Here is a 27,042-nt window from a genome sequence, read left to right as displayed (position 1 = left end):
GGCGAGAGATGGTCGCCTGCGGAGGAGGAGGAGGAGGAGGGCGGAAGGAGAGGAAGGCCAGGGCCAGAGGAGCCCGTTTTAGGGCAGCAGCAGCAGCAGCAGCACGTGACGCGGTTCCTGGAAAGTTCCTGGAAAGCGGCCTCTGCGTTGCTGCTGCTGCCCTTCCTTCCTTCCTTCCTTCGCCGGAGAGGAGAGGAGAGGAGAGGAGGGGAGGATGCTCCCAGTCCAGCAGCAGCAGCAGCAGCTCCGCTTCAGAGCCCGACGCAGAGCCTCCTGGGGCTGAAGCGGAGGAAGGAGAGCGGTGGCAGGGGCCTCTTGCTCCGGGGGCCTTCCCTGGGGCCCTTGGGTGGCATGGGCTTTGCTGGACTGCAGCCTCCTCCCTCCCTTCTCAGGTGCAAGTCTGGAGGAGGAGGGCAGGATCCAGACCTGGAGGACAATCCTTATGCAAAGGGCTCTTGTTGGGTGGCACCTTTGAGACTGGAGTGAAAGAAAGAAGCTGGTGGCATGGACTTTGGCAGACTCCAGACTCCTTCCCCAGATGGACGTTTTTAAGGTCTGCAACTAACTGAAAGAAAGGAGACCTGGAGCTGCTTCCTCAGATGGATCCTTGGAGGGAAGAATCCAGAGAGAGAAGCCCACGGAAAGAAAGGAGCCAAAAGCCTGAGCTTCCCTAGCCTTGAGGCTACCTTCCTCGAAGGAGAAAAAGAGAAGGAAGCTTTGGAGGGAAGAGAAAAGACTTGTTTAAGGGAAAGAAAGAAAGTCATTTCCTCAGACAGATGACCCAGAGGCAGACCTTTGAGACCCACTGAAAGAAAGAAAAGCTGATGGCATGAACTTTGGTAAGGCTTGAGCCACTTTCCTCAGATACATATTTGGAGAAGAGGATCCAGAGGCAGACCTTTGAGACCCACTGAAAGAAAAGCAGTTGGGATCATGAGCTCTGGCAAACTTGAGGCCACTTCCTCAGATGCAGGTTTGGAGTGGAAAAGCCAGAGACAGGCCTTGGAGACTCGCTGAAAGAAAGGAGCTGGGAGTATGAGCTTTTGTTGTCCTTTCCTCAGATGCCTTTCTGGAAGGGAAGATCCAGAGACAGACCTTTTGAGACTCACTGAAAGACCGAAGTTGGGAGCATGAGCTTCCATAGACTGGAGGAGCCTTAATTTCATCCAGTGCTTGGATCCAGAGACAGACCTTTGAGAGTAAGTAAAAGAAAGGACTTGGTGGCTTGAGCTTTGCCTAGACTTGGACCTCCTTCCTCAGAGGACTGTTTGGAGAGGAGGGTGCAGAGAGAGAGACCTTTAAGGAAAGTTAGGATCCAAAGATGTCTTGTTGTAGCACCTTTGAATCTGACTGAAAGATAAGAAAGAAGCTTGGTAGCATGAGCCCTGATAGACTCCAGCCTCAGTTTGAAGGAGCCATAACCAAGGGACCTTTCAGCAGTCTCCATTCCTCAATAAGAGGACCAGCCCAGGACTGGTTTTGGTGGTCTTTTTTGATATCCGGAATAGCAGAGGAAACAGTCTGTGCCAGACTTGAACTCGCCTCCCTGGCCAAGAGCCACCTCTGTTCTCTACTCTCTTTGTTGTGTTGCTTTCCCGCCTTTCCCCAAAAGCAGCAAAGCCGGTGTATGTGTGTGTAGGCTGCTCCTGGCTTCCATCGGAATCCACTCGCACACGTGTCCAGACAAGGAGAAAGAGAGAAGGAGAGCATCCCTTCTGGGTCCTTCTGTCTGAAAGAAATCCTTTGTTTCACCTCACCAAGAAGGCTCCTTCTCTTCATTTTCCCCAGGTGCTTAGGAAGCCCACCCAGAAGAAGAAAAAGAAGCAGAAGCAGAATCAACCCAGGTTTTCCTAACAGGACCCAAAAGGGACGGAGAAGAGAACTGCATTTTCCCTCCTCTGCAGTAGCTGAACCCCGCCATCGCTTTTTCTTCCTCAGGAGGGAAGAATTATTATTATTTATTATTGTTGTTGTTGTTACTTAATTTGCTTTTATCCCTCCTTTCTCCCAGTATAGGGACTCAGAGGAGAGGGGAGCCTCCTTTATCCCCCTTCTTCTCTTCCAACCTGACCAAACCTAAGGCTTGGCCTCCATGCTCCTGGCCCAACGTCGAGGCTCCTGGGCCCTAGCTGGCCCCCAATGACCCTCTCCTCAGAGGGCAACGAAAGGGCCGGAGGAGGGACCCACTGGACAGAGGCCCCTGACCAAGTGGCGGGCCTGGACTCGGCCATGAGGGAACTCAGGTGCACAGGTGAGACACAGACAGAGAAAGAGAGAGACCCTTGTTGTCATCCACACTGGAGAAATAACCTGGTTTAGCACTGCTGTAACTCTTTTCTGGCTCAAGGCTATGGGATTCTGGGAGTTGGGGTTTGTTGTCGGCCCAGAGCGGAGCTGATAACAACACAAAACAAACAACAGTGGTTTCCCAAACTTTGGTCCTCCAATTGTTTTGGACTTCAGCTTCTAGAATTCCTGATTGCTGGCCAAGCTGGCTGGGGCTTCTGGAAGCTGAAGTCCAAAAGACCTGGGGAACCAAAGTTTGGGAATCACTGATGTACAATCTTCATTCTGAATAGTGGGGAAAGTGCAGGGAGTGCAGACCTAACCAGTAACACCCTAAAGTTGGGGTGACACCACTGCTCCCCAGACACCTACCTTTGGGCAGAAACAGATTGTGGCATTCACCTGCTTCCCTTTAAAATGCTTTCAGAGACGGTGGGAGTGGGGTGAAGTTCAGCAGGAGGAGAAAGGAGAGGCCTCAGATTTTTTAAAAATTACAATTTCAAATTTAGATTTTTTTAAACAAAATGTAAAAATAAATTTTAAAGAAATTATTCTTTTAAAATTTTCTTTAAAAACATCTCATTTTAGCCAAATCTTCACTATGTGTATGTAAATACATTTAGGTTGAGCGTATGATAGTGTAATTTGGAAGGTGTTATTATTATTATTATGCTTTATTTATATAGCGCTGTAGATTTTGCTAGTTGTTTATGTCACAACTATTACCATTACATTCAGTGGTACATAGGAATTACGATTTATAAGTAACGTTAGTGCAGAAAAGCAGGGCTAAGGATTCTGTATGGTGTCAAAGGGGAGAAGGATATCAAAGGGGGAGGGTGACACCATGCGTTACTGCACCAGGTGACACCAACCCTAGGGATGCCACTGAGGTGGAGGAGAAGTAGAGGCTCTCTGGGCACAAGTGTGTGTGTGTGTCTTGTGTGTGTTGGCTTTGTTTTGTTTGCACACTTCAGTGGCAAGAAGGAAACAAAGGTCTAGGACACACTGTGGAAATAATCCAATTCAAGACTGCTTTTACATTCCTTTTTTTAATATTGATGATGATCATGTACAACCATGGTTCCCAAACTTTGGTCCTCTGTAGAAATAATTCACTTTGATACAGCTTTAATTGCCCTGAATCAATGCTAGGAAATCCTGGGAGCTGTAGTTTTGTGAGACATTTAGCCACCTCTGTCAGAGGCCTCTGGTGGCCACAATAAACTACATTTCCCAGGATTCCCTAGCATTGAGCCAGGGCAGTTCAAATAGTTTCAAACAGGATTATTTCTGCAGGGTATTTTGGAGTTAAGAGGCACGGCTGTCTGAGGCTGGAAAATCAGTATGCCAAAGGATCTTGTGGCAGCACCTTTGAGATTTAAAGAAGTTGGGAGCATGAGCTTTAGGAGATTCGAACCCACTTCCGCAGATGCAGAGCTTAAAGTCTGTATCTAACTGAAAGGAAGGAGCTGGTGGCATGAGCTTTCCTAACTTGAGCCTACTTCTTCAGATACATGATTTGAAGGGAGGATCTAGAGACATACCCTTATGGAAAATCAGTATACAAAGGGATCTTGTGGTAGCACCTTTGAAACTTAATCAAAGAAGCTGGGATCATGAGCTTTGGTAGACTTGAGCCTACTTCCTCAGAGGCATGTTTGGAGGGGAGATGCATGTTTGGAGAGAATCCAGAGACAGATCTTAAGGTCTGGAAGTGAATAAAAAGAAATTGGGAGCATGAGCTTTGGTAGACTTGAGCCTTACTTCCTCAGATGCATGTTTGGAGGGGAGAATGCAGAGATAGACCACTTAAGGGGTCTCCAAACATGCATCTGAGGAAGTAGGCTCAAATCTACCAAAGTTCATCCTACCAGCTCCTTTCTGAGGAAGTGAGTCTTCTATTTAGTCTCAAAGGAGCCGCAAGACCCCTTTGCAACAAGAAGACATATTCAGGGTAGCCGAGTATTTTTTCAGGGTTTTATTGCAATCATTTGAGATTTAAAATCACCAAAGAAACAAGGCAGGAGGACACTCTGCTTATACTACCATGGCAGTCGGAAGAAAGTGAGTGATCCATGCTGAGTTTCTAAAGCTTTAAAAAAGGATATGTGAACACTTTGCAAGTTCTTGTAACTTTTCCCGTCTTTCAGAACTGGAAACGTAATTACGTCTGGATTGTGTGATATGTTGTGTAATTCTTGAGTAACAATGACTGAATTACAGGGCTAGTAAAATCTAGGACAAGCTCTTATACTACTAGTGAGGGCTTTGTAGGGGAAAACACAATTGTGCTTCATAGAGGAACAATTTAATTTGTTTTGTGTTAACAGTTGAACAGAATTTTTCAGCCCGATAAAAAAATCTTAGAAGTCCTACAGCTTCCTATACCCTACAGTTTTCCCAACTAACACTTTCAAAAAGTGTTTGACTAGAATTTTGTTACATTGCCGTGGTAATTAGACTGACCTTCAAGAATAAATCAGTCATACTAAAAAGGTACAAAAGCCTGTTTCTGTGAAAAAAATCGAATGTTATGGATGTGTTATATTAGTGGTAGATAAAAATAAATGCTCAGCACATGGGAATATTTAAATTTATTGCAGGGAGGAAAGATACTTCCCTCCGCATAGTTCATACTGGAATTTTTTTCTGGCCTAAAATAAAGATAAAATTATGGTTTTCAGTACTTTTAACTACTGCCATCATCTATAAAGCACTTGTATAAACCAAATCTGCACATGTTGACTCAGAAGTAAACGTACAACATTAATTGGCACTTACTCTCAAGTAAATGCATGTTAAAATTGCAACCTAAATTGCAAATAAATCGTTTTATTTACTGTAAATCACTTTTACTCCTATTTTAGAAACTTGGGCAAATGAGAGACAGTGAGTTCTTGGAAGTCACCAAGTAAATGGTTGCTCTAGGAGTCATTTCATCTGCTGTATTTCTAGAACAATCCCTGGTTTCTATTCATAGATTAAAATAGCCTTGCAGTAAAATTCTGCTGTGTGCTCAAATTCTTAGCAATGTAACACTTCTGATTTTCTATTGAATTCTATTTATAAACATAACTCTTTTTTAAAAAAATGCTACGATATTTAAGTAATTTGGTTTCCCTTTTTTCTAGGTTGGTACTGGGGTAACATGAGTGTTTCAGAAGCCAAAGAAAAATTACAAGATACATCTGAAGGAACTTTCCTGGTCAGAGACAGTTCTCACTCTGAATACCTGCTTACTATTTCTGTGAAAACATCAGCAGGACCTACCAACTTGCGCATTGAATTTCAAGATGGCAAATTCCGATTGGATTCTCTTGTCTGTGTTCGATCAAGACTTCGACAGTTTGACAGTGTGGTTCATTTGATTGAATACTATGTTCTTATGTGCAAAGACAGAAGAACGGTTTCTGAAATGCCTTCCAATGGATCAGTTCATCTTTACCTGAATAAACCCCTCTATCATTCAACTCCGTCTCTACAGCACCACTGTAGAATAGCTATAAACAGATACACAAATGAAATCCAGGAACTTCCTCTACCAACAAGACTGAAGGAATTCTTGAAAGAATATCAATATCAGGTATAAGTACACCATCTACTCTGCCTCATTTTTTAAAAATAGCAACAACAACCTTGAATACAATTGTATGAAAATCAAAATCTTCAGCATTCAGCTACATAATGCAACACATAGGTAACTGAAAGATACGATGGATAGATGGGGCAACTGGGTTTAATGTTTCACTATCAAAACTGGTACAGAATAATGACCCTGATGGTGATTGAGTGGCCAGTATCTAAACCTCACTTTGGGAAAACTGCCTTCAAGGGGACAATGACAACAGAGAGAAGGAGAAATTCATTGCCCTCTGAATTTGTCCACCACAAATTGTTTTATATGTGATTAGGGAAGAACCACATCTAAAAATGTGTTTACACATACAGTCAGCCTGCCATATCCACGGATTCCTAATCCACAGTTTGAAAATATTAAATATATATCTATATAGAAAAATTTCATTATGGGCCGATACAGATAGGCCAAAATAAAGCTGCTTCGGGTCACTTTGGAGGTATGCTGTTTAAATGCTGCATGCCTCCTAAGACTCCGGAAGCCACACCAAAGCCACGATCCAGTCCTAAGGACTGGAATGCAGCTTTGGCACAGCTTCCGGACTCTTAGGACGCATGCACCATTTAAACAGCATACCTCCAAAGTGACTCAAAGCAGCTTTATTTTCCCCTGTCTGTATAGGGCCTATGTAAACTTTTGCCATTTTATATAAGGGACACCATTTTATTATGCCATTTTATTTAATGGGATTTGAACATTCATGGATTTTGGTATCCACAAGGGTCCTTGAACCAAACCTCTCTGCCCAAGGGCCCATTGTATTAGGCTTTAGATAAAATGCACATGGTGTTATCTAAAATATGTTGATAAGCTACATATGACTGAATTGCCAGTAGCGATCTGAGTGTAGGACTAGGGTGCTGGAAATCAGGTTCAGTTCCCCACTCAGCTATGGAAACCAGCTGGGTGATCTTGGGTGAGTCGAACTCTCTCAGCCCCAGAAAACCTTGTGATAGATTTGCTTTGGGACTGCCATAAGTCATAAATGGCACACAACAACAACAAATGCATTTTTTCTTGGAAAGTATTCACAGTGGAAAAATATTGTAGTTTGAGAGCTATATCCTCACATTGGAAGGGCTAGTCTGACAATAGACATCTGGATCCCATGCAGCAAATGACTAGTAGTGTATTTATGTCCGTTTAAATTTTTTATAAAGGCCCTTAGGGAACAGAGATGGTGGGCAATAAAATTCCAGTTTAGATAAAATACTAGCATGGAAGAGGTTGATGGGAACTGTACCTCTACAGTCAGTGGATTAACTCTCTAAGATCTGATTTAAGATGACTGGGGGTCCCTGTGATGTATTCTTGCAATCTTAGGACTTATCACACAGGGGGAAATGGGGGTTTAAACACCGATTATCCCATGAAAATCGCACAATCGCAATTAACATTTTCACACGACGTCATGATTAAAATGCCACTATCCTGGGAATAAACAGGCAATAAACAGCAACAAATCATTCATGGGGAAATCCCATGAATGATTTGTTGCTCTTTATTGCCTGTTTAGTCCTGGGATAATGGCTCTTTAATTGCGACGTGTGAAAATGTTAATCACGGTTGCATGATTTTCATGGGATAATCAGTGTTTAAACTCCTGATTTCCCCCATGTGATAAAGTCTTTAGTTTTATTTTATACATTGGGTTAATAAATTGCTCATAATTTATGACAGAACATTACAGCTCATAGAACACATTGGGTACTTAAAAAATTACAAGGAAATAGTGCCAAGGTTTTTTTTAAAGCTGACCAACTTGTGAATAAACTCCACTTGTGAATAATGTATGAAATCTACAGACCAAAACTATTCCCTTTTACTCAGACGTAATTTTGCTTAAGGCTGCAGGCAAGTCCGGTTTGGATAGTGTGGGTGTAGTTTTCTCAGCTTATGTGTCCAAGATCAAATTGTAAGACAACTAACTACAGTGAATTAAATCTAATGAATTATACTTACTTGGTGTTGAGCTACAGTAATCCTTCTGTGCACAGGTGCTGTAGCATGTATAGTAATCTAATTAAAAGAAAACATATAATTTCAAAACTAAGTTGAACAGGCAAACATTTTACTCTTTTATGAGGACCCAGTACATACATTAGGATAGCATACCTAGATTTTTAGTTGGTGTCAAAAGCCACCCTTTTTCTTATAGATCCATTTATTGCCTATAATAGGCCTCCCTTGAATGAGGCTTTATAAATGCCTAGACTGCAATATTGCAGTTGTGGTTTCCATGGCTGAACATGGAAAGCAGCAATAATGACTACCTTCTACAGTGTAGAATTTTTTTTATTCTTATTTCCTTGAAATGCAAGTGAGTTTGCCTGTTCTAAATATTGTTGGAGGCTGTAACTGTCTGATTTCAGATTGTATTCAATAAAGTAAAGTGCAGAGGCTCTGTGTTGTAATGCATTTTGTGTATGAAGAGAAACTTTGTATGGTTTAAAAAATGACATTTTTGTTTACTTCACTGCTGCCTTCCTTCATTTGTTTTGAAAAATACCTGATAATGACAGTGGCTAAAATTCTGAATGGTAGCATTAGTTGTGTGAGCCAGTGTGATATAGTGGTTTGAGTGCTAGATTAGGATTTTGGGAGATCAGGGTTCATATCCCTGCTCAGACATGTAAACCCACTGGGTTACCTTGGGAAAGTCACAGTCTTATCCCCAAAGGAAGGCACTGGCAAGCCCCTCTGAACAAATCCTGCCAAGAGAACCTGGGATGATGTCATAGCTCAAAAATTATTTAAAAGCACAAGTGTACAATTTCAGCCTTCTGTAATTCTTTGCTTATTTTTCTTCAGAACAATATTAAAGTGTAAAAGCATCAAATACTTTTTTGAATTGCTAATCCATAAACTAATGAAATGAATTAAGTGGTGCCACAATGAATTGGGACCTCTGATGCTATAAAGGGTAATCTTTAGAAAGGTGGGTAATCTTTAGTGATCTATCTATTCCACTGTTTCCCACAGTGATCACTCAGACTTTTCTAGAAACCACAGACATTGGCAATGAAAGGAATATCTTCCCCCATGATTCTTTTTAGCAACTACTATGTAAATGTGGCATACTGTCCCTGAACCAGAAAGTTCCAAATGCTTTCCATTATAAACAGACACTGACAGTTTATCCTCTATGAATCTGTCTAATCTCATGAAACTATGTAGTGGCTATTACTCCATCTTGTACTGAACTGAATATATTCAGATTCCCTTCTGTTTGTCCTGATTTATTTCCCAAACATTAATTTGAATTTTCATAATATGAGTGATGGAGAAAACTTCCCCCTGCACACTATACTATACATAATGTTGGCTACATTGCAGGTGAGATTTTACTGTACAATTCTAGATATGTTGGTGGACATCCTGTTAGCTAAATAAACCAGTGTGATGCTGGCATGTGTCTTTTTTCAGTCATTGTAGAGCAAACAGTTCAGTACCTCCCTCACACAATGATTCTTGCCCCTCAAAGCATAGTTTGTCTCTTGTCCCACATCCTGGTCACAGTGATTTAATGGCCAGTGGATATCAAATCGTGGTGGGGAAGTATCTGGCTAATGTCAGACACACAATAACAATGGTACACCAGCATAGATTAAAAAAAAAACCCTATGATTTTTAAAAGAGCCATCCATAACATAAAATATGTGTCATTTTAAAATTGTGGAGTATTTCTCTATTTGGTAGGTTTATGAATTGTTCATTCAAACAATATGTGCTGGAGGAAGGGACAGAATAATAACACACAGTAGCTCAGTTTAAGCAGTGTCTTTATGATCTTTACATTTGGGAGCTCAGAATCCTAATCACAGGTTGACTTATCAAGTTTTGGGAAATAACTATTCTGGCCCAGAAAAGTTTGTAGTTGCAGCATCATGATGGTACCCAAAATGTAACATTGTACATAATGGGTATTTTCTTCTGCTACTCTACATGCACGTATTATTTGCCCTAACACTCTTTTCTGTGCTCGGTTTAAATTCACTGGTTAGAGGGAGAGTACTATAGTAAAATGCCTGATAGCAGCAAAGGTGGCAGTAGTGGTAGAAGCCACATCACCCCTTTTCCTGTCTGCAGTTGGCATGAGATCATGTGAGAGAAATAAAGGTAGACCGATGGGCAACAACAGGCTAGGGATCAAGTTTCTGATGCTTCTTCTGTAATGAGATGGGACATTAACCATTTTCCCTTTAGTACTGATGATTCCAGTAGTACTCATATATAAAGATACCTCCCTGCTGGCTTAGCCCAACAATACTGAGAAACTCTCTCATCTTACCCATATAAGCACTGAGAGAGATGGCTGACTTAGGGATTGGATATGTTAAGTGTAGAGATTCACAGATCACTCTTCTGTAGTATTCAGCCTGTACTGCTTCTCTATAGCCAGCTGAAAATTAAACCCAGCCCTAACAGATTAAATCTGGTTGCACACTGTGTTTTTGTTGTCTTTAAGAACATTTACACAGGTTCATATCAATTTCAAGCAGGCAGAAAATGAGAAAAAGCATTTACTGTTATCAGAGATCTTTATTATTTTATGCAGTTAAAGTCTTGCCATTTAAAAAAAGTTAATTGTACAATTTATTTAATATGTCAAAGCCTTTGAAGTTTTGTGGTAAATTTCTGAAGATAGAAGGTCAGCCTTTGATGTCTGGCATTACTCTCATTAATGAACCTAGGTTTAAAAGACAGCAGCTACCTGCAAGTAGTACTGTACTTTGGCTCCTATTTTGACTTCAAGCCGTGGGCAGCAATCCTAAATGTACATGTGCAATTGATTATTAAAACTGATTCCTTTACAATCAAAATCTATCTTGGGTACTAAGACATATCCAGAAAATATTCACATTGTCACCCTTTTAGGCAAGGACAGCACCGAGCAGCTGTTGAATTAAATACACCAATAAAGTTAATAATCTGGTATGTAGCCTGTAAAATTCCCTATCGGACATCATATAAACTGTAAAAGATGGATAGTTATTTCAGCACATATACATTTAATTAAAATAAGTTATAATCCTGATCTCTTAAATAAATTATTACTATAGTTTTTGGACATTTTGATCTGAAGCTGGGAGAATAACCAGCCTCATCACTTAGTGACTCAGTTAGATGACACAAATCAGAACCACTGGTGCACACTGCTCAACTGCTCCCACTTGCAACAGTAATGGCTAAATGTGCTTTATATGCATGCTTGGGTTTTTGTGTTTCCCAAGTGTGAGCTAGAGCAATCAAACGGCATGTACCAGAATATTGTTCTCACCAGTTCCCCACTGATCCTAGGCATATCATCTCATCCAACCCTACCCATAATAGGTCAGTGGTTACATCAGAATTTGACATCAAGCCAAATTTCAGTGAGCCACGTGTTTATGAAAATCCTGCGTTATTGATCGGTCATTAAGTTTCATAACTGCAGTAGTGTATATTATGTACCACTTATTGGCAGGCCATCAAGCTCTATATAGACTCTTTGTGTTTTGAAGAAGTACACTGTATCTGTTTTGAAATCACAGTTTCTTATGCTGACATCCATGAGTTTAAGAATATCTACCATTCTGTCCATATCTTTCTGTTTCTAGTGTATCTTTAAGATTTAACATCTAAATACAATCAGCTCTCTACATCCATGGAATCCACAGCTTGAAAATATTTTTAAAAATCGAAAAAGCAAACCTTGATTTTGCCATGTTATATCAGACAAGGAACACCATTTTACTACACCATTGTATATAATGGGACTTGAGCATCCCAAGAATTTGGTTCCCATGGTGGGAAGGGTTCCTGGAACCAAATCCTAGCAGATACCAAGGACGCACCATACTTTCAAAGGGTAACTAATATTAGCCCTATTTCAATTAAATCTAGTATATACTTGTCTGGAAAGGCAATGTTTCCCCAGTTCTGCCACATGTTCTCCTTCATGCTGATCTTCTTCCTTCTCAGAAACAGCACTGGGAAATGCTGACTCCATAGTGCATCTGCCTCCCCCCCCCCCACCAGCCCCCTATGACTTGAGTAGAATATGGTAACTTCAATTGATTCAAAAACCTCAAAGGACCCAGTTACCAATTCTGCTTTCTTGAAACCATGAAATGGATTTCCATCAAATGACTTGAAACCAAGATGAAATTAGTTATCCTGATATTCTAGATTTCTCTGCATACAATGGAATACTAAGTATATATTTCCTAAATTCCATTACGGTGTGCAACATGGAATTGTTCAAGAATGGGAGAACCAAAATTCAAGCCTTAAACTGGTCTTGGTGTAAAAGGTAATGAGGTGACTTGACACAAAACAGCACTGAAGAAAATTTTGTGAGACTACAGGATGAAGATTTCTTTAGCAGGCTGCTGAAGGTGCTGAGAAAGTTCCTAAAATAGCCAACGTGAACAAAAAAGCATTGCAGGTTTCAGTAAAGCTGAGAGTAATTTTGGAATAATACTGTACTGAAGCCTATGTATTTGTTCCCAGTTCTTTTGTTTGAAAAGTTATTAATTACATTGATGGTAACTTGTAGCATCCCTGGGCGGGGGGGGGGGGGCACAGGCTGCACTGGTTGACACCCCAGAAGGGGGTGACACCCAGTTGGCCACGAGCGGGTGCTAGGCCGATGTGGGGCCTACTCGGCACCACTGTGGGAGGTGCTTGGACCTGTGTGGGTGCTCCATGGGGCCATGCAGCTGCTGCTTTGGGCCATACAGCTGCTCCATGGCCCTGCATGGCTGCTCCTTGGGCCCGCACGGGTGCCTCTCGGGCCCACGTGGGCACTCCCGTGTGGCCTGCACCTCCAGAAATCCTGTCCCCCTCCCGCACCAGGTGTCACCCAGTGCACAAACATCTCCAGATGTTCTGGAGTTCAACTCCCTAAACCCCCAGGCAACACAGCCAATAGGAATTCTGGAACTTGGAGCCCAAATCCCCTGAGGAATAAAAGTTAACAACTACTATCATTTAGATGTCTTATACATTATTTTTTTCGCAATGAAAATTGTAACTTCTAACTAGTAAGCCTAGAAGAATATATTCTTGTAGCATATCCATCAGCAGGGTTTTGTGCTGTGCTTTTTCAAAGGAGGTAAGCAAAATGTAGTCCTGATGACAGTAAATTTGTCTGCTTGAGTGAAGAAAGTGAGATACATATAATGAAAACACAATTGCATAGCTTTTTTTTCTAACTTTACTACCATTAGCAGATACTCCCTCATGTTAGCTTATCAAACAGGCATGTTCAGCTAGAGCAAGTAATAACTAATGTGACTCACACACGTGACATCTGACACATTTTTGACATTTGATATATTGTCCTGGAAGCAAATAGTGCCATGAGTTATGAAAGGAAATAGCATGTAATCATACTGTGTGTGAGTCATAATTCTGTAATTTATTAAATAACACACTTTTAAATAGGAATATGAAGTGAATCTCCTTGACTTACACCAATCTTCCTAAAACAGGTGCTATTTTAACTGCAGATTCTTGGAATTTTAATGCAACACATCTAGAAAACACCAGATTGAGGAAAGCAAACTTATGCCCTTACTCCTTCTGTCCATGTGTTCAGATGAGCCTTCAAAACCTCCCTTTTCAATGTCACCATTAATCATCTTTGTATTTCAGGACAACTTCTCAGTATACTGCAAGTTAATGCTTGCTAAGCTCTCCTTGTACTGAAACCTCTCTAAACTGAGATTTGAAAATTCTAAATAAATAATAAAATAAAGATGAGGGAGAGTTATAAAATACTTTTTGAAGCCCATTAGCAAAAACATTTCCCTAGCCATAACTTGTGTGTAGTTTCTCAGTACACAAATACCTCTAAATCTCTGGTACATAAACTGAACAAATTCTACTTTCATTCTAATTATTTTCAATTGCCACTCCAGATACTTCCATTTTCAGTGTGCACTCAGTTTTCATTGTAATTAGTGCCATTAATTAAAGGCCTTTTGATTGACTAAAAACAGACCCATGCAACTACCTAGACAATTCAAAACATCCAGTAATTTTTTAAATAAAAGAACTTATAAAAATTGTAGGGTAGGTATCATTTTGTAAGGGGCAATTCCCCTTCTAAAGTCCAAAGAGAGCCAATTAGAGAAGAAAGAAATATAGCATTTCCCAAAAGCTCAAGAAAGATCCTTCCCTCCACAAATAAGATTCGTAACAAATTTTGTTGGGAGGAAACACATACTCTGAGCTTTTTCTCAGTCCTGTTCTCTAGGAAGTGTGTTAGGACCCTTTAGTTTTAACAGATTTAACAAGAGTTTGGGAAAATTACTTTTTGTGGAATTAATTTATTATTAATTTATCATTAATTCGTTTACCAGCATCACATGATCAATCTGTTCAATTAACATATAAAACAATTGTTTTTATGTGTTTTGGAAAACACTTTTATTTAGGAGATACATATATGGCAATATATATGCCATGCTTTGTAATGTATAGCAAAGTTATAATAAAATAATAATAAATAAAAAATTTATTTCTATACCGCCCTTCCTCAGATCAGGGCGGTTTATAACATTTACAAAAAATACAATACATATTAAAAACAAGACACAGCATTAAAACAGATTACCATAAAACAAAACGAAAGCCCCGGGTTAGCTGGTCCCTTTGCCAGAGAAGGAGGGAAGGAGGCATATAGGGCTCTTAATCGGGGAATGCGCTAGTAAAAAGGAAGGTCTTTAAATCCTTTTTGAATTGGGCCAGGGAGGTGGCCGAGCGGAGCTCCATGGGCAGCGTATTCCAAAGGGCCGGGGCGGCGATGGAAAATGTCTTCCTTGAGGTGGAGACTAGCCTGGCCCCGGGAACCCTGAGTAGCTGCTGCCCAGATGTTCTGAGGGTGCGGGACGGAATATATGGGGAGAGGCGGTCCTTCAGGTATCCTGGGCCCAAGCCATTTAGGGCTTTATAGGTCATTACCAACACCTTATATTGTGCCCGGAAGCGAATGGGCAGCCAATGGAGCTCTTTTAATACTGGTGTTATATGGCTGGCCCTGGACGTGCCAGTGACCAGCCTGGCTGCCATATTCTGCACCATTTGTAGCTTCCGGGTTTGGTATAAGGGTTGCCCCATGTAGAGTGCATTGCAGAAATCCAGTCTCGAGGTTACCAGAGCATGTACCACAGTTTCAAGGTCCCTCTGGGCCAGGTATGGGCGCAGCTGGCGAATAAGCCGAAGCTGATGACAGGTGCTCTTGACCGTCGCATTCACCTGGGCAGTCAGGTGAAGGGACGAGTCAAGAAGCACCCCCAGACTGCGCACGGAGTCCTTCACAGGGAGCGTGACCCCGTTCAGGACAGGTGGAACCACCGCCATTCCTGGGCCAGGGGAACCTATCACCAGTACCTCCGTTTTCTCTGGATTCAGCTTGAGTCGGTTTTCCCTCATCCAGCCCATTACTGACTCCAGACAGGCCACGAGAGGAGAGACGCCATCCTCGGTCACTGCATCAGTCGGAGACATAGAGAAAATTATTTGGGTGTCATCAGCGTACTGATAACCCCGCGCCCCATGTCTCCGGATGATCTCTCCCAGCGGTTTCATGTAAATGTTAAATAGCATGGGAGACAGAATGGCTCCATGAGGGACCCCAGTTTTAAGGGCCCTCTCATCGGAGCACACGTCTCCCAGCTGCACCATCTGGGACCTCCCGGAGAGGTAGGACCGGAACCACTGGAGCGCAGTGCCCCCGATTCCCACCTCTGCCAGGCGCCCCAGAAGGATACCATGGTCTATGGTATCGAAAGCCGCTGAGATGTCCAAGAGCACCAACAGGGTCACGCTTCCCCTGTCAATGCCCAGACGGAGATCATCGACCAAGGCGACCATGGCCGTCTCAACCCCGTAACCCGCCCGAAAGCCAGTTTGAAATGGGTCCAGATAATCCGTTTCGTCCAAGACCGCCTGAAGCTGGATTGCAACCGCCCTCTCGATCACCTTTCCCAGAAATGGCAGCAGTGACACTGGCCGATAATTATTATGTACCAGGGGGTCGAGGGAGGGCTTTTTCAATAAAGGTTTCACAATGGCCAATTTTAATTTAGATGGAAATTGCCCTTCCCCCAGAGATGTGTTAATAATCCGTTGCAGCAACAAAGTTACTGCCGGTCCCCCCTGGGCTGCTAGCCACGAGGGACAGGGATCGAGAGAGCAGGTTGTCTTCCGAACACTTCCGAGGATCTTGTCCACATCATCGGTACTTACCAACTCAAACCGATCCAGTTTAACAGAGTCCACGGAGGCTCTGGATGCCTCTACCCTAGGTTCTGCCTGAATGTCAGCGTTAAGATCTTCGCTTATCCGAGAAGTTTTATCCGCGAAGAAGTTGTTAAATTGGTCACAGCAGGCCTTAGAAGGTTCAAGGATCTGGTTCAGGGCAGGAGGGAGCTGAGTTAGCTCCCTGACTACCCTGAACAACTCTGCTGGCCGCGACTCCACGGACGCGATACGAGCACCATAGAACAAGTTCTTTGCTGCTCGTATCGCCTCTCCGTAGTCCTCTAACCGTTGGGCTAGGAGAGTCTTGTTGTCTAAGCGAAGGTGTTTCCGCCAACGATACTCTAGCCGTCGCAGCTCCTGCTTCCTTGCCCAGAGATCTTCCGTATACCAGGGCTTCCGTTTGGAAGCGGGTCTGAGAGGGCGCTTGGGAGCGATCCTGTGTATAGCCCTCGAAAGACCGGTATTCCAGATACCAGTCAGGGCATCAACAGAGTGGCCATCACTTCCAACCATTCCCTCTAGGGCTTCCTGGAACCTTTTGGGTTCCATTAGCCTTCGAGGGTGGACCATCCTAATAGGTCCGCCACCCCCAGGAGGGATCTGGGTAGAGACCTTGATGTTCGCCTCAATCAGGAAATGATCCGTCCATGGCAGGGGGGAAATATTACCTATTTCCGCCCACGGATTTTCCACATCAGAACAGAAGACCAAATCTAGGGTATTACCCGCACAATGCGTAGGACCCATAATCAGCTGGGACAGGCCCATGGCCGCCATGGTATCCATGAATTCGCGAGCTGCACCGGGTGGAATATAGCTGGCCGTGAGGGAGATGTTGAAGTCGCCCAGGACAAGTAGCCTGGGCGTTTCCAGCATCAGCTCAGCGACCAGCTGTGTCAGCTCGTTAAGGGAGTCCGTTAGCGCACGGGGTGGCCGATACACCAACAGAATCCCTAGACTATCCCTCGCCTTTAGGGTCAGGTAAATACACTCAAAATAGGACGTCTGTCGGATGTGGTTCCTGGTGAGGGACACGGTGTTCCTATGTATCAAGGCCACACACACCCCCGCCCACCTAACCTGGGCTGGTCCTTCACCGAGAACCCGGCAGGCAGGGCCTGAGCCCACACAGCATCCCCTTCAGGCCCCAGCCAGGTCTCGGTAATGCAAGCCAGATCGCAGCTACGGTCCTCCAACAGGTCATGGAGGATGTGGGTCTTGTTGTTAATCGATCTGGCATTGCACAGGAGCAGCGACAGGGTTTGTGGTACGGTTGGAGTGACCCTCAGGTCCCTTAGGTTGGGAGGGGGACCGGAAGGGGAGATAGATATAAAGCATCGATCTCGCCTTCCCCTGGAACGCAAGTCCCTCCTCCCACCGCCATATCTCCCCCTGCCCCACACAACCTCAATAGGAGCTCCGCTCAAGGTGATGTTATTCCCTTCCTCCCCAGCCCCTACATCCCCCGTGTCCATGTCCTCCCCCCACCCCACTCCAACAACTTAAGGAGCAGAGGTAAGCCACCACAGGCATCCTCTGCTCCGCGCTAACCCACAGCCTCCCGGCCCCGTAAAAGCTGCGCAGCTGCGCAGCTGCGCAGCTGCGGAGTCCCGCTGCGGTGCTCCCCAGTCCGTTGGCGGCACTCCCGGGGCGGTGCGCAGATGCGCACCTCCAACACCCTGGGAGGAGGCCGCCCGGCAAAGCGCGGCTTGGCTGCGGGGTCCGGCGAGGAGGCAAAAGGGGGCGTGGCGAGGAGGTCCGGCGTCCGGCTTATGAGCTCGCCGCTCTCACCTGGCGAGCTCTCACTCCTAGCCTTCCCCCCAGAGTCTTAAAGGGGCCTGCTCCCCGGCTGCCGCCTGAGGCCAAAGCAGCCAAAACAAAGAGTCCCGCTGCGGTGCTCCCCAGTCCGTGGGCAGTGGAATAGGAAATGACGTGACTTTCCCACATCTATGATGTGACAAAATTGGCCCCGTTGTATCAAAATATTTCATTTTATGGTGTGACTGTACTGCTCCCAAGAAAGATATAAACTACACTGGACTAAACTACCAACCTATTCTCAGCCTGTGTCACCCTAAGCCTGCAAAATGAACAAAAAGAGCACCCCAGGAGCATTGTAAACATACATCCCAAGAGTGTTGTAAGCTACATTCATTCAGCATCATTTACATTGTGTTAAAAACAGTGTGGGGTGATGTTAAACTTTAGTGTCTCAGATTTAGTCTCATCACCAACCTACTTTATTAGCAGTGGACAATAGCAACAACAATGGCAAGTACATTTCTATATTGCTTACCAATGTACTTTTGTATTATTATTATTTTTATCTACCCATATATCTTTTTTCACCTTTTACACAGTCTTATAGAGTGATTTATTAGTTTTGTATCTATATAGTTTTGTATCTATATACAGTGCGCCTGTGTTATACGCGGGCGCATTTTACGCAGCTTCCAGCATACGCTGGAAGCCGCAACGGAAATAAGGGAGGCGCGCACCAGAAGGAAACAATGGCGCACGCTCCTGTGGCATGCACCCCGTGGGCTGCCGCTGCACCTCCATGAGCACGAGCCCCATTCATTTGAATGGAGCTTGATCATCTGCGTTTTTTCCTTTACGTGGGGGGTCCGGAATGGACCCCCTGCGTAAGGGAAGGGCGGACTGTAGTTTTATTATATTTTTATTCTTATTCCCATATATTTTACTCTTATGTTCTCTTATATAACTCTTATTTAGAGTTTTACAGAGTTTTATATAGACATATATACAATTTTATCTATTTTGTATTTTGTATTGTAGTACTTTGAGATGGCCTACGAACTAATCAATAAAAATTGACAATGTACTAAGTATAAGCTGACTGCCCCCAACAAGCTGGGTACTCATTTTAGCGATCTTGGAAGGATACCAGGCTGAGTCGACCCAGAGCCCCTGGCTGGTATTGAACTGGCTGCAGTGCAGGCATTTAACCACTGCACAATCAGGACTCCTGGTGACAATGCAGTGTGACTATTGTAACCTGGGTTTGGAAATGTTATTTTTATGCAATCCTGGAGCTTGCAGGGAGGCTTCTTATGGGAGGGAAGGATGCTTTATTATTTCAACTTTTGTATGCTTTTTAATTGTCTTATTTTTTTAAAAAAAACATGTATTTTAGTGTGAGCATTTTAACTGTGTTTTACAATTGTATTGTTTTTATCTTATTCTTTTATGAGCTGCCTTGGGCCCCAAACCAGGAGAAAAGCTGTGTGTGTGTGTGTGTGTGTGTGTGTGAGATTTATTAAAAACCCAGTTGTGTGTGCTTTAATAAATTATAAATTTTATTTATGGATATGTGTGTGTGTGTAGATACATATGTGCAGCATTTTTCCTGGGTTAGGACCAATGCACACACAACCCCTAGCTACCTGTCTGGGCAGGATGAGGCTTTAAAAAGTTGCCTTAATGGAGGAAAGGTTTACTGCCTTCCTTTTCTTTTTGTGTTTCCTTTCCCAAATGCCTCAGGGCCAGCAAAGAGTGTGGCCTTTACCTGCATCAAACCTCCCTCCACCACCATTTTAAACTTGACATCTGAGAAAAAAGATGCTGATCTGAGAATTCCCATCATCACATTTCATCCCTTTCATTCACTCTCTCAACTCCAGAATCATAGAATCATAGAGTTGGAAGAGACCACAAGGGCCATCCAGTCCAACCCCTGCCATGCAGGAAATCAAGAAAAAGGCAAACCCCTTTGAACAAATCTTGCTCCCCCCCAAAAAAACAGCCCATAATAGGTTCATCTTACGGTTCCCAGCTCAGCCATGGAAACCCACTGGATGACCTTGGGCAAGTCACACTCTCTCAGCCTCAGGGGATGGCAATGGCACACTTCCTCTAAAAACAAACCATGCCAAGAAAAACCTGTGATAGGGTCTCCATGAGTCGGGAACGACTTGAAGGCACATGACAAATAAAAAAGGGCCACCTAAAATCTTGAAGGGTCTGGAAACCATGTCCTATGAGGAATGACTTAGGGAGCTGGGGATGTTTAGCCTGGAGAAGAGAAGGTTAAGAGGTGATATGATAGCCCTGTTTAAATACTTGAAGGAAGGTCATATTGAGGAGGGAGCAAGCTTGTTTTCCTCTGCTCCAGAGACTAGGACCTGGAGCAATGGATACAAGCTCCAGGAAAAGATTCCATCTCAACATTAGGAAGAACTTCTTGACAGTAAGAGCTGTTTGACAGTGGAGCACAGTCTCCCTCCTTGGAGGTCTTTAAGCAGAGGCTGGATGGCCATCTGTCAGGGATGCTGTGACTGAGAGTTCCTGCATGGCAGAATGGGGTTGGACTGGATGGCCCTTGTGGTCTCTTCCAACTCTATGATTCTTTGATTCTAAGTCAGAAATGACTTGTAGGCACCCAGCTTATAACAGCAACATACAATAGAAGAAGAGCCAACTTGGTGTAGTGATTTAGTGTTGGACTAGACCTCCCAGCATTTTAATTTCCTCTGGCATAGAAACCCACTCAGTGACCTTGGCCAAGTATAAATGTGTTTTCCTAAACCAAAAGAACAAAATGGCAAACAAAAAGGTCTAGAGGGAAAAAAAATAACAAAAAAATACATTACAAAGGTTTATTATCTTAAGTATTCAATAAGTACAGTAACAGTGATTCTCTAACATCCAGGGAAACCATGCGTATTCTAGGCAATGTGCTTTGCCAAAGGATGGAAACAACAAGTAGTATGTATATATAATGTCTGTTTACATTCAAAGTATAAAATAAAGATTCTGCCAAAATGCATGGGAGGCTGAAAACTATAAATCCCAGGTGGCATACAAAGTATAAAAATGTCTCATATTCAAAGTGCATACATAGACATCAATATAAGCACTTCCAGATGACATGTACATATATGTATAAAATGACAACGAAACCAAATAAAACCAAAAACGTTTCGACTACACTTCTTCCTCAGTGGAAAAATGAGCTAAAAAGATGGGGGGAAATGTGATACCACTAGTATGTTTATAGCAAAATAATGAAGACCATATTGTAAAGTAATTATTTTGCAGTTATACCTGTCGTAACAGCCCAACAATTTGTCTGTTTGCATCCAGCATAAGTAAGGAGTGAGTCAGGCCATCAATTCCTATAAAAAGTATATATACAAAAACATATCGGTGTTTTGGATTTAATATAGATATACAAAGTAATTAAAGGTGTTATTCCTCTGTACTTAATATGTCCTGGATGCTCCACTGAATTGCAATGCTATATTGGATGCTACTAACTGTAAGGCGCCGTGAAATGTAGGGCCTTTGAGGAAAAAAATGTAGGACACTGCCAAACAAACACTAACAAATACTCATACATTCGAGTTTCTTAGTCATGCTCAAAATGGAGGGCTTTTTTTGGAATTCCTCCTGGACAGAAGGCTGAAATGGAGGACACATTGGAGGACACTCTCTCAGCCTCAGAGGAAGGCAAAAGTTAAAAAAAAAACCTTTGAACAAATATGTGACAAGAAAACCCTCGTAAAAAGTTGCCATATAAGTGGGAATTAAAACAACTTGAAGGCACACAACAACAACAACAAACAAGGCTATAACAACCTTTAAACCCACAACGTTTATTCCTTTTTATTTGTTGTTCCTGTTTATTTTTTTAATAAGTTTATAGTGAACAGGTTTATTCACTAGTTTATTCCTGTTTATTTATTTATTGTCACGTTTATAGTGAACAAAATGGCGTCAGAACTAAGCAGGGACTTCCAAAGCAACAAACTATATTTTGTCTCCTTTCTATGTATGACTCCAGGATGCATCTGCACTGCAGAAATAATCCGTTTTGACACCGTTTTAACTGCTGCGGGGCCCCTGCGATGGAATTCTGGGAATTGTAGTTTGTTGGGGGCGCCCCCAACAAACTACAATTCCCAGAATTCCATCGCAGGGGCCCGCAGCAGTTAAAACGGTGTCAAAACGGATTATTTCTTGCAATGCGGATGCACCCTCCCTCCTTTAGCTTTTGCCCTTAAGAAAAATGGGAGGAGATCACTTCCTGTTCAGAGGTTGCTGTTGTTTTGCCTTTAACAAAGATGGAGCCCAGTTGCCTCCAGGGTTTGCAAAAATAAATGATACATTTTGTGAGTATTTCCATGGAAGATACTTTATTTTATTCCTCTTTTTTGCGTTGGGCAAAGTTCCTTTTGGAGAAGTTCCTTTCTTCCTTCCCCCCACCTCCCTCCATGTCTTTTTAAAAGCTCCTCCTCTGAAAGCTTTTCTGCACTGTCTCCTTTCTTTGCCATGTTCACTTTTCCCTATATTTATTATATTATATTATATTATATTATATTATATTATATTATATTATTATACATATAATATATGTATAATATATATACATGGCAGGGAAATGTCTAATTAACAATTTGTAAACAGCTCTGATAGTCTTTTGGCTGAAAAACAGGGTATAAATAAATATTATTATATTATATTATATTATATTATATTATATTATATTATATTATATTTATTATATTATATTATATTATAGTCAATTTAAAAAGAAAATATAGAAGCTATAGAAGAAAATACAGATTATTTAAGTCCCATCAATGAAAGGGGTTTTCTCCTCCTTTTGCATGGATGCAAATAGGCAGTGAGCATTCATTTTGTTTGAATTTCTCTCAATCTCTCTCTGTAATATTGTCTGGAAAAGAAGAAAAATAGAATGCATGAGTTTCTGTATATTTTCCAAGGCTTTAAAAATATTTGTTACTGGGTTTTAACCCCCTTTTCCTGTTTTTAATATTTAATGTTGTTTCTAGATAGATTGGTTTAATTTCTTCTTTGGAAGCCATGCTGGGAGTTCTTTGTTTTGCTTGAGCTTCTGTCTCAACTAATACTAATTTAGTTTAAAATAGGGGGGAGAATACTGTACTAATTTAGTTGAAAGTGAATGAAAAAGGGACACACTCACAGGATCTTAAAAGCCTTGGGGGTTTGTTGTTGTTGTTGTTGTTGTGTGCCTTCAAGTCATATCTGGCATAAAGTGACCCTAAGATGAACCTACCATAGGAGTTTATCACATGAAAGAGATCGGGAGTTTATTCTGTGAATATCCCAGGGAAATTGTGTAATTATGCGAAACGATTTCACACAACATCGCACAAAACCCGCCATTGAAGTGGTCACAAAGAAGCATTAACACACATCTTTTTACTTTCGGGATTTCAGCGGCAGTGCATTTCCAATATAACTTTATTTGTGCAATTTGTGTGTGATAACCATGCGTGCAATCGTTTGCCATTTTCGCTTTATTTGCGGGATGCTTTAAATGCGCTTTAATCTCTCTTTAATGCCGAAATGAGCCCCAGTGTGATAAACTCCATAGGATTTTCTGGGCAGGTTTCTTCAGAGGGGGTTTGCCATTGCCATCCTCTGAGGCTGAGAGAGTGTAACTTGTCCACATGATCTTAAAGTCCTTGGCAGTTTGTTGTTGTTGTGTGCCTTCAGGTCATTTCTAACTTACCTGTCATATAGGGTTTTCTTGGCAAGTTTCTTCAGAGAGGGTTTGCCATTGCCATCCTCTGAGGCTGAGAGAGTGTGATACAGCCAGGGTCACCCAGTGGGTTTCCAAGCAGCATCACACTCAACAAATGACAATTGCAGGAAAAAGAGGAATAAAATCAGCTCTCCACAGAAAGTATTTATAATACACAGAAGTTTTTATAATACACAGAAGCTCCTTCGATGAGAAAAGTGTCTAAAGTAGTCACCAGCCAGAACCTGATAGTGATGGAAAATGGAGCAAGACCTTCACTGAAGATCCAGATGTGTAAACAGACTCTGCTGGGGAGAAGTGGTCATTGGTGAACCCTGATCTCAAACTATTTAGGGTTTTAAAAGTGATAACCAGCACTTAAATTAGAGTCAGAAATAAACCAAGAACTGCTGAAGTTCATATGGTGATTCCCAGACTTTGGTCCTCCAGATCTTTTGGACTTCAGCTCCCAGAATTCCTGACTGTTGAAAAAGTTGGCTGAGGCTTTTAGGAGCTGAAGTCCAAAACACTTGGAGGACCAAAGTTTGGGAATCCTTCAAACTCTTGTTAGAACAGCAAGAACTATCTGGCATTTCTGGGCATGTTACAAGTGTATTAGAATAATCCAATCTGGATATGATTAATGCAGGGAGACAGTGAATCTGGCTGCAGCTGCATCTGCACTGCAGAATTAATGCAGTTTGACAACACTTTAACTGCCATGGTTCAGTGCTATTCAGGGATTTGTAGTTTGTTGTGTCACCAGCACTCAGATGAAGAAGGCTACAATTCCCACATGGCACAGCACTGAGCCATGACAGTTAAAGTGGTATCAAATTGGATTACTTCTGCAGTGCAGATGCAGCCTAGAACACTGGAAGACCAGGGTTCGAATTCCTGTTTGGCCACACACTCTCAGCATCAGAAGAAGGCAAGGACAAACCTCATCCGAACACATTCTGATAAGAAAACCCCATCATAGGGTTGCCATAACCCAGAAATGACTTGAAAGCACACAACAACAAGCTGTTTGTGGTGCAAAAATATGAGAAAGTGTGTGAGAGGGATTAGAAAAGAAGAAGGTTTCTTAGAAGGGGAAAAAATTGGTTTTGTACCACTAGAATTATGTGGCTGGTTTTTAAAGTCAGAATTAGCTTTATAATGCATTCAGCATTAAACACGTCATGCTGTTTTAATTGCTCTCTCTGTCTCTCTGAGTTTATCACACAGAGTTTATCCCATGTAGAAATGGGATTTAAATTGGGAAAATCCCGCAAAAGCAGGATCTTCTTCAAATGATATCGAGGGAATTGAGCATTAACCCGACATTAACCTGCATAGAAAGTGGATAAAAAAAAGTAAAAATCAGCCGATTTTGTCCACTTTCTGTATGGTTTAATGTCAGATTAATGCTCAATGCCCTTGGTGTGTCTAAAAATGATCCCGCTTTTGTGGGATTTTTCTGGGATTTAAATTCCATTTTTGCACGGTGTTTGGGCACTAAGCCTCCCTTGTGATAAACTTAAGTTTATGTTGTAAGCTACTTTGAATCCCATTTGGGAGACTAGTAGGTTATTAAATAAATAAATAAATAGTAAAGGGCTTTAAACTCTCTTTATTCCTTCCTTAGAATGGATGCCAGAGATAAGCAGGTTCTGCGCTCTTTGCGCTTGGAGTTATGTGCAGAACTGCTGGTGGATGGCCTTGTCATCCAGTACCTTTACCAAGAAGGAATCCTAACAGAAAATGATGTGCAAGAAATAAGAGCCCAGCTCACCCATCAGAGGAAAACCATGATGCTTCTTGACATCCTACCTGCCAGAGGACCAAAGGCTTTTGAGACCTTTTTAGAATCTTTACAGGAATTCCCATGGATGAAAGCCAAGCTTGAGGCAAAGCGTAGTGAAGTTATATTAGTGGCACCTGCTGGTAAGTTTTAAACTATTTATGCTTTGGGAATGTCAGTCTTGCTTTTGATTGAAAAACTGCAGTTATAGACTTGGGACCAAATCAAACTTCTTGTGCTTCTGTTGCACAAGAACACGTAACCATCTCATGGGCTACAAGTTTCACACTCCTGTAGTGGGCCCAGATGATACTGGAAGTTGAGAAATAGTTACAAAAGTAAACCAAAGACCCTGTTTAAAAATATCCATTTAATGAAGGATATGCCTTAGACCCTTTATATATAGCATTAGAACAAAGGCTGAAGACTCACCTTGGCTGAATTATGCTTCCTAAAAGTATAGAAGAACTGAAAGTTAATAATCTGTAATCTCTGCTAATATCCAGAAGAGAAGAGAGCATGTAATGTTAGGTAGCTAAACATGGAATAACATGATTTTACAGGTATACCTCAGTTATATGTATTTGTGGGCATTATTTCTTTAACAAATTTTGGTACCAGAGGTAGAAATAACATGAAAAGAATAGGGATAGACTCCTGTTCTTGAAACAGCCAGGTTAGGTAAGCCTTGGATAAGTAGATAAAAACATGTTGAGCTTTCCAGAGACCATGTGAAAGTTTCTTAGAAAATGTACTTAAGGATTACTTTTTTTCCCTCACCAGCTTCCACTTTCCTTATGATTTCCATTTTGGAGGCCAAACTTATAGCTCTATTCTTTTCTTTTAAAATTTCTGGTGAGGTTTATCTGCTGTCACCTTTTTTCCTTTTTTTTTTTAGTTTTTGTTTGCTCTTCACTCATGCTTAGTAAAGTATTCCAAAGGCAGCTGCTGTTTGTCTCTTGACCTCTTATAGACAGAGCCATATAGCTGCAGTAGGATCAGCTGGAAGAGAATCCTGTTTTTTCTCAGCTCAAGCTTTATTGTTTACTATAGAAATGCTTCTGCAAACATCAGAAGTATGTGTTTCTTTAGCCCTCTATCTCCATCCTCTCTGCTGATGCTGCTGAAAAAAACGTTTAGCTATACAGAGGACAAAGAAGAAAAGGGGGACTGGACAGGGTCAAAACAACTTTGTAAAAAGGAGCTTCTTTGTCATAGGCTTTGTTAACTGGTGTTTGCTTGTATTTTATGAGCCAGTGTATCTGTACATACACACACACACTTAGAAGAAGCCTTAAATTACAGGAATTTCTTGTCTCATTTTTTGTTTTAACTTCGGATCCAGAATGTCATCTTGTCAATTATGAAGGGCTTCAACCTGTTGTCATAATCCATAACTCATAATTCTTCCAGGCCACAGAGGAGGAAGGATCAATCATTACAATCATTCCACGAACCTTTCCCCTCCTGCTGTATCTTCTGAGACCTCATGGAAATGGAGTAGGGTTTGGCACACTTTGGGAGAGCTCATTTTCTTCTGGT

The 27,042-nt window shown here is 42.1% G+C and overlaps 2 protein-coding genes across 5 annotated transcripts in view; both read left to right on the top strand.

Moving 5' to 3' along the window:
• Positions 1-232: 232 nt before the first annotated feature.
• Positions 233-8,328, top strand: SOCS2 (suppressor of cytokine signaling 2). 2 transcript variants are annotated; one of them, XM_089523968.1, is made up of 3 exons: positions 233-1,199; positions 2,012-2,251; positions 5,421-8,328. In XM_089523968.1, exons 2-3 carry the CDS (start codon positions 2,140-2,142, stop codon positions 5,876-5,878), a joined length of 570 nt encoding a protein of 189 aa, XP_089380094.1. In that variant the 5' UTR covers positions 233-1,199; positions 2,012-2,139; the 3' UTR covers positions 5,879-8,328. The 2 variants fall into 2 exon arrangements, with proteins under 2 accessions (XP_089380094.1, XP_089380093.1); XM_089523967.1 differs by having other exon boundaries at positions 233-2,251.
• Positions 5,784-27,042, top strand: part of CRADD (CARD and death domain containing adaptor protein) — a 99,865-nt gene continuing 78,606 nt past the window's right edge. For 2 of the 3 annotated variants that reach the window (XM_089523964.1, XM_089523966.1), the window contains exons 1-2: positions 22,240-22,314; positions 25,345-25,643. In XM_089523964.1, coding sequence (XP_089380090.1) covers positions 25,346-25,643 — 298 coding nt within the window. In that variant the 5' untranslated portion in view covers positions 22,240-22,314; position 25,345. Of the gene's footprint in view, positions 5,873-22,239; positions 22,315-25,344; positions 25,644-27,042 lie in introns of those variants that run through there. The other variant, XM_089523965.1, reaches the window with a different exon arrangement.

This window comes from Sceloporus occidentalis, unplaced genomic scaffold (genome assembly GCF_023333645.1).
Source record: "Sceloporus occidentalis isolate IW3139 unplaced genomic scaffold, rSceOcc1.0.p SCAF_5, whole genome shotgun sequence".
Taxonomy (NCBI): domain Eukaryota; kingdom Metazoa; phylum Chordata; class Lepidosauria; order Squamata; family Phrynosomatidae; genus Sceloporus; species Sceloporus occidentalis.
Note: the sequence above shows the minus strand (reverse complement) of the source record. Positions and strands in the feature narration are given on the sequence as shown.

Excerpts from the sequence above, each read along its gene's own strand:
- SOCS2 (XM_089523968.1), top strand. The coding sequence starts at position 2,140 with ATGACCCTCTCCTCAGAGGGCAACGAAAGGGCCGGAGGAGGGACCCAC. Across the intron at positions 2,252-5,420 it reads GAGGGAACTCAGGTGCACAG|GTTGGTACTGGGGTAACATG; the intron begins GTGAGACACAGA and ends CCTTTTTTCTAG.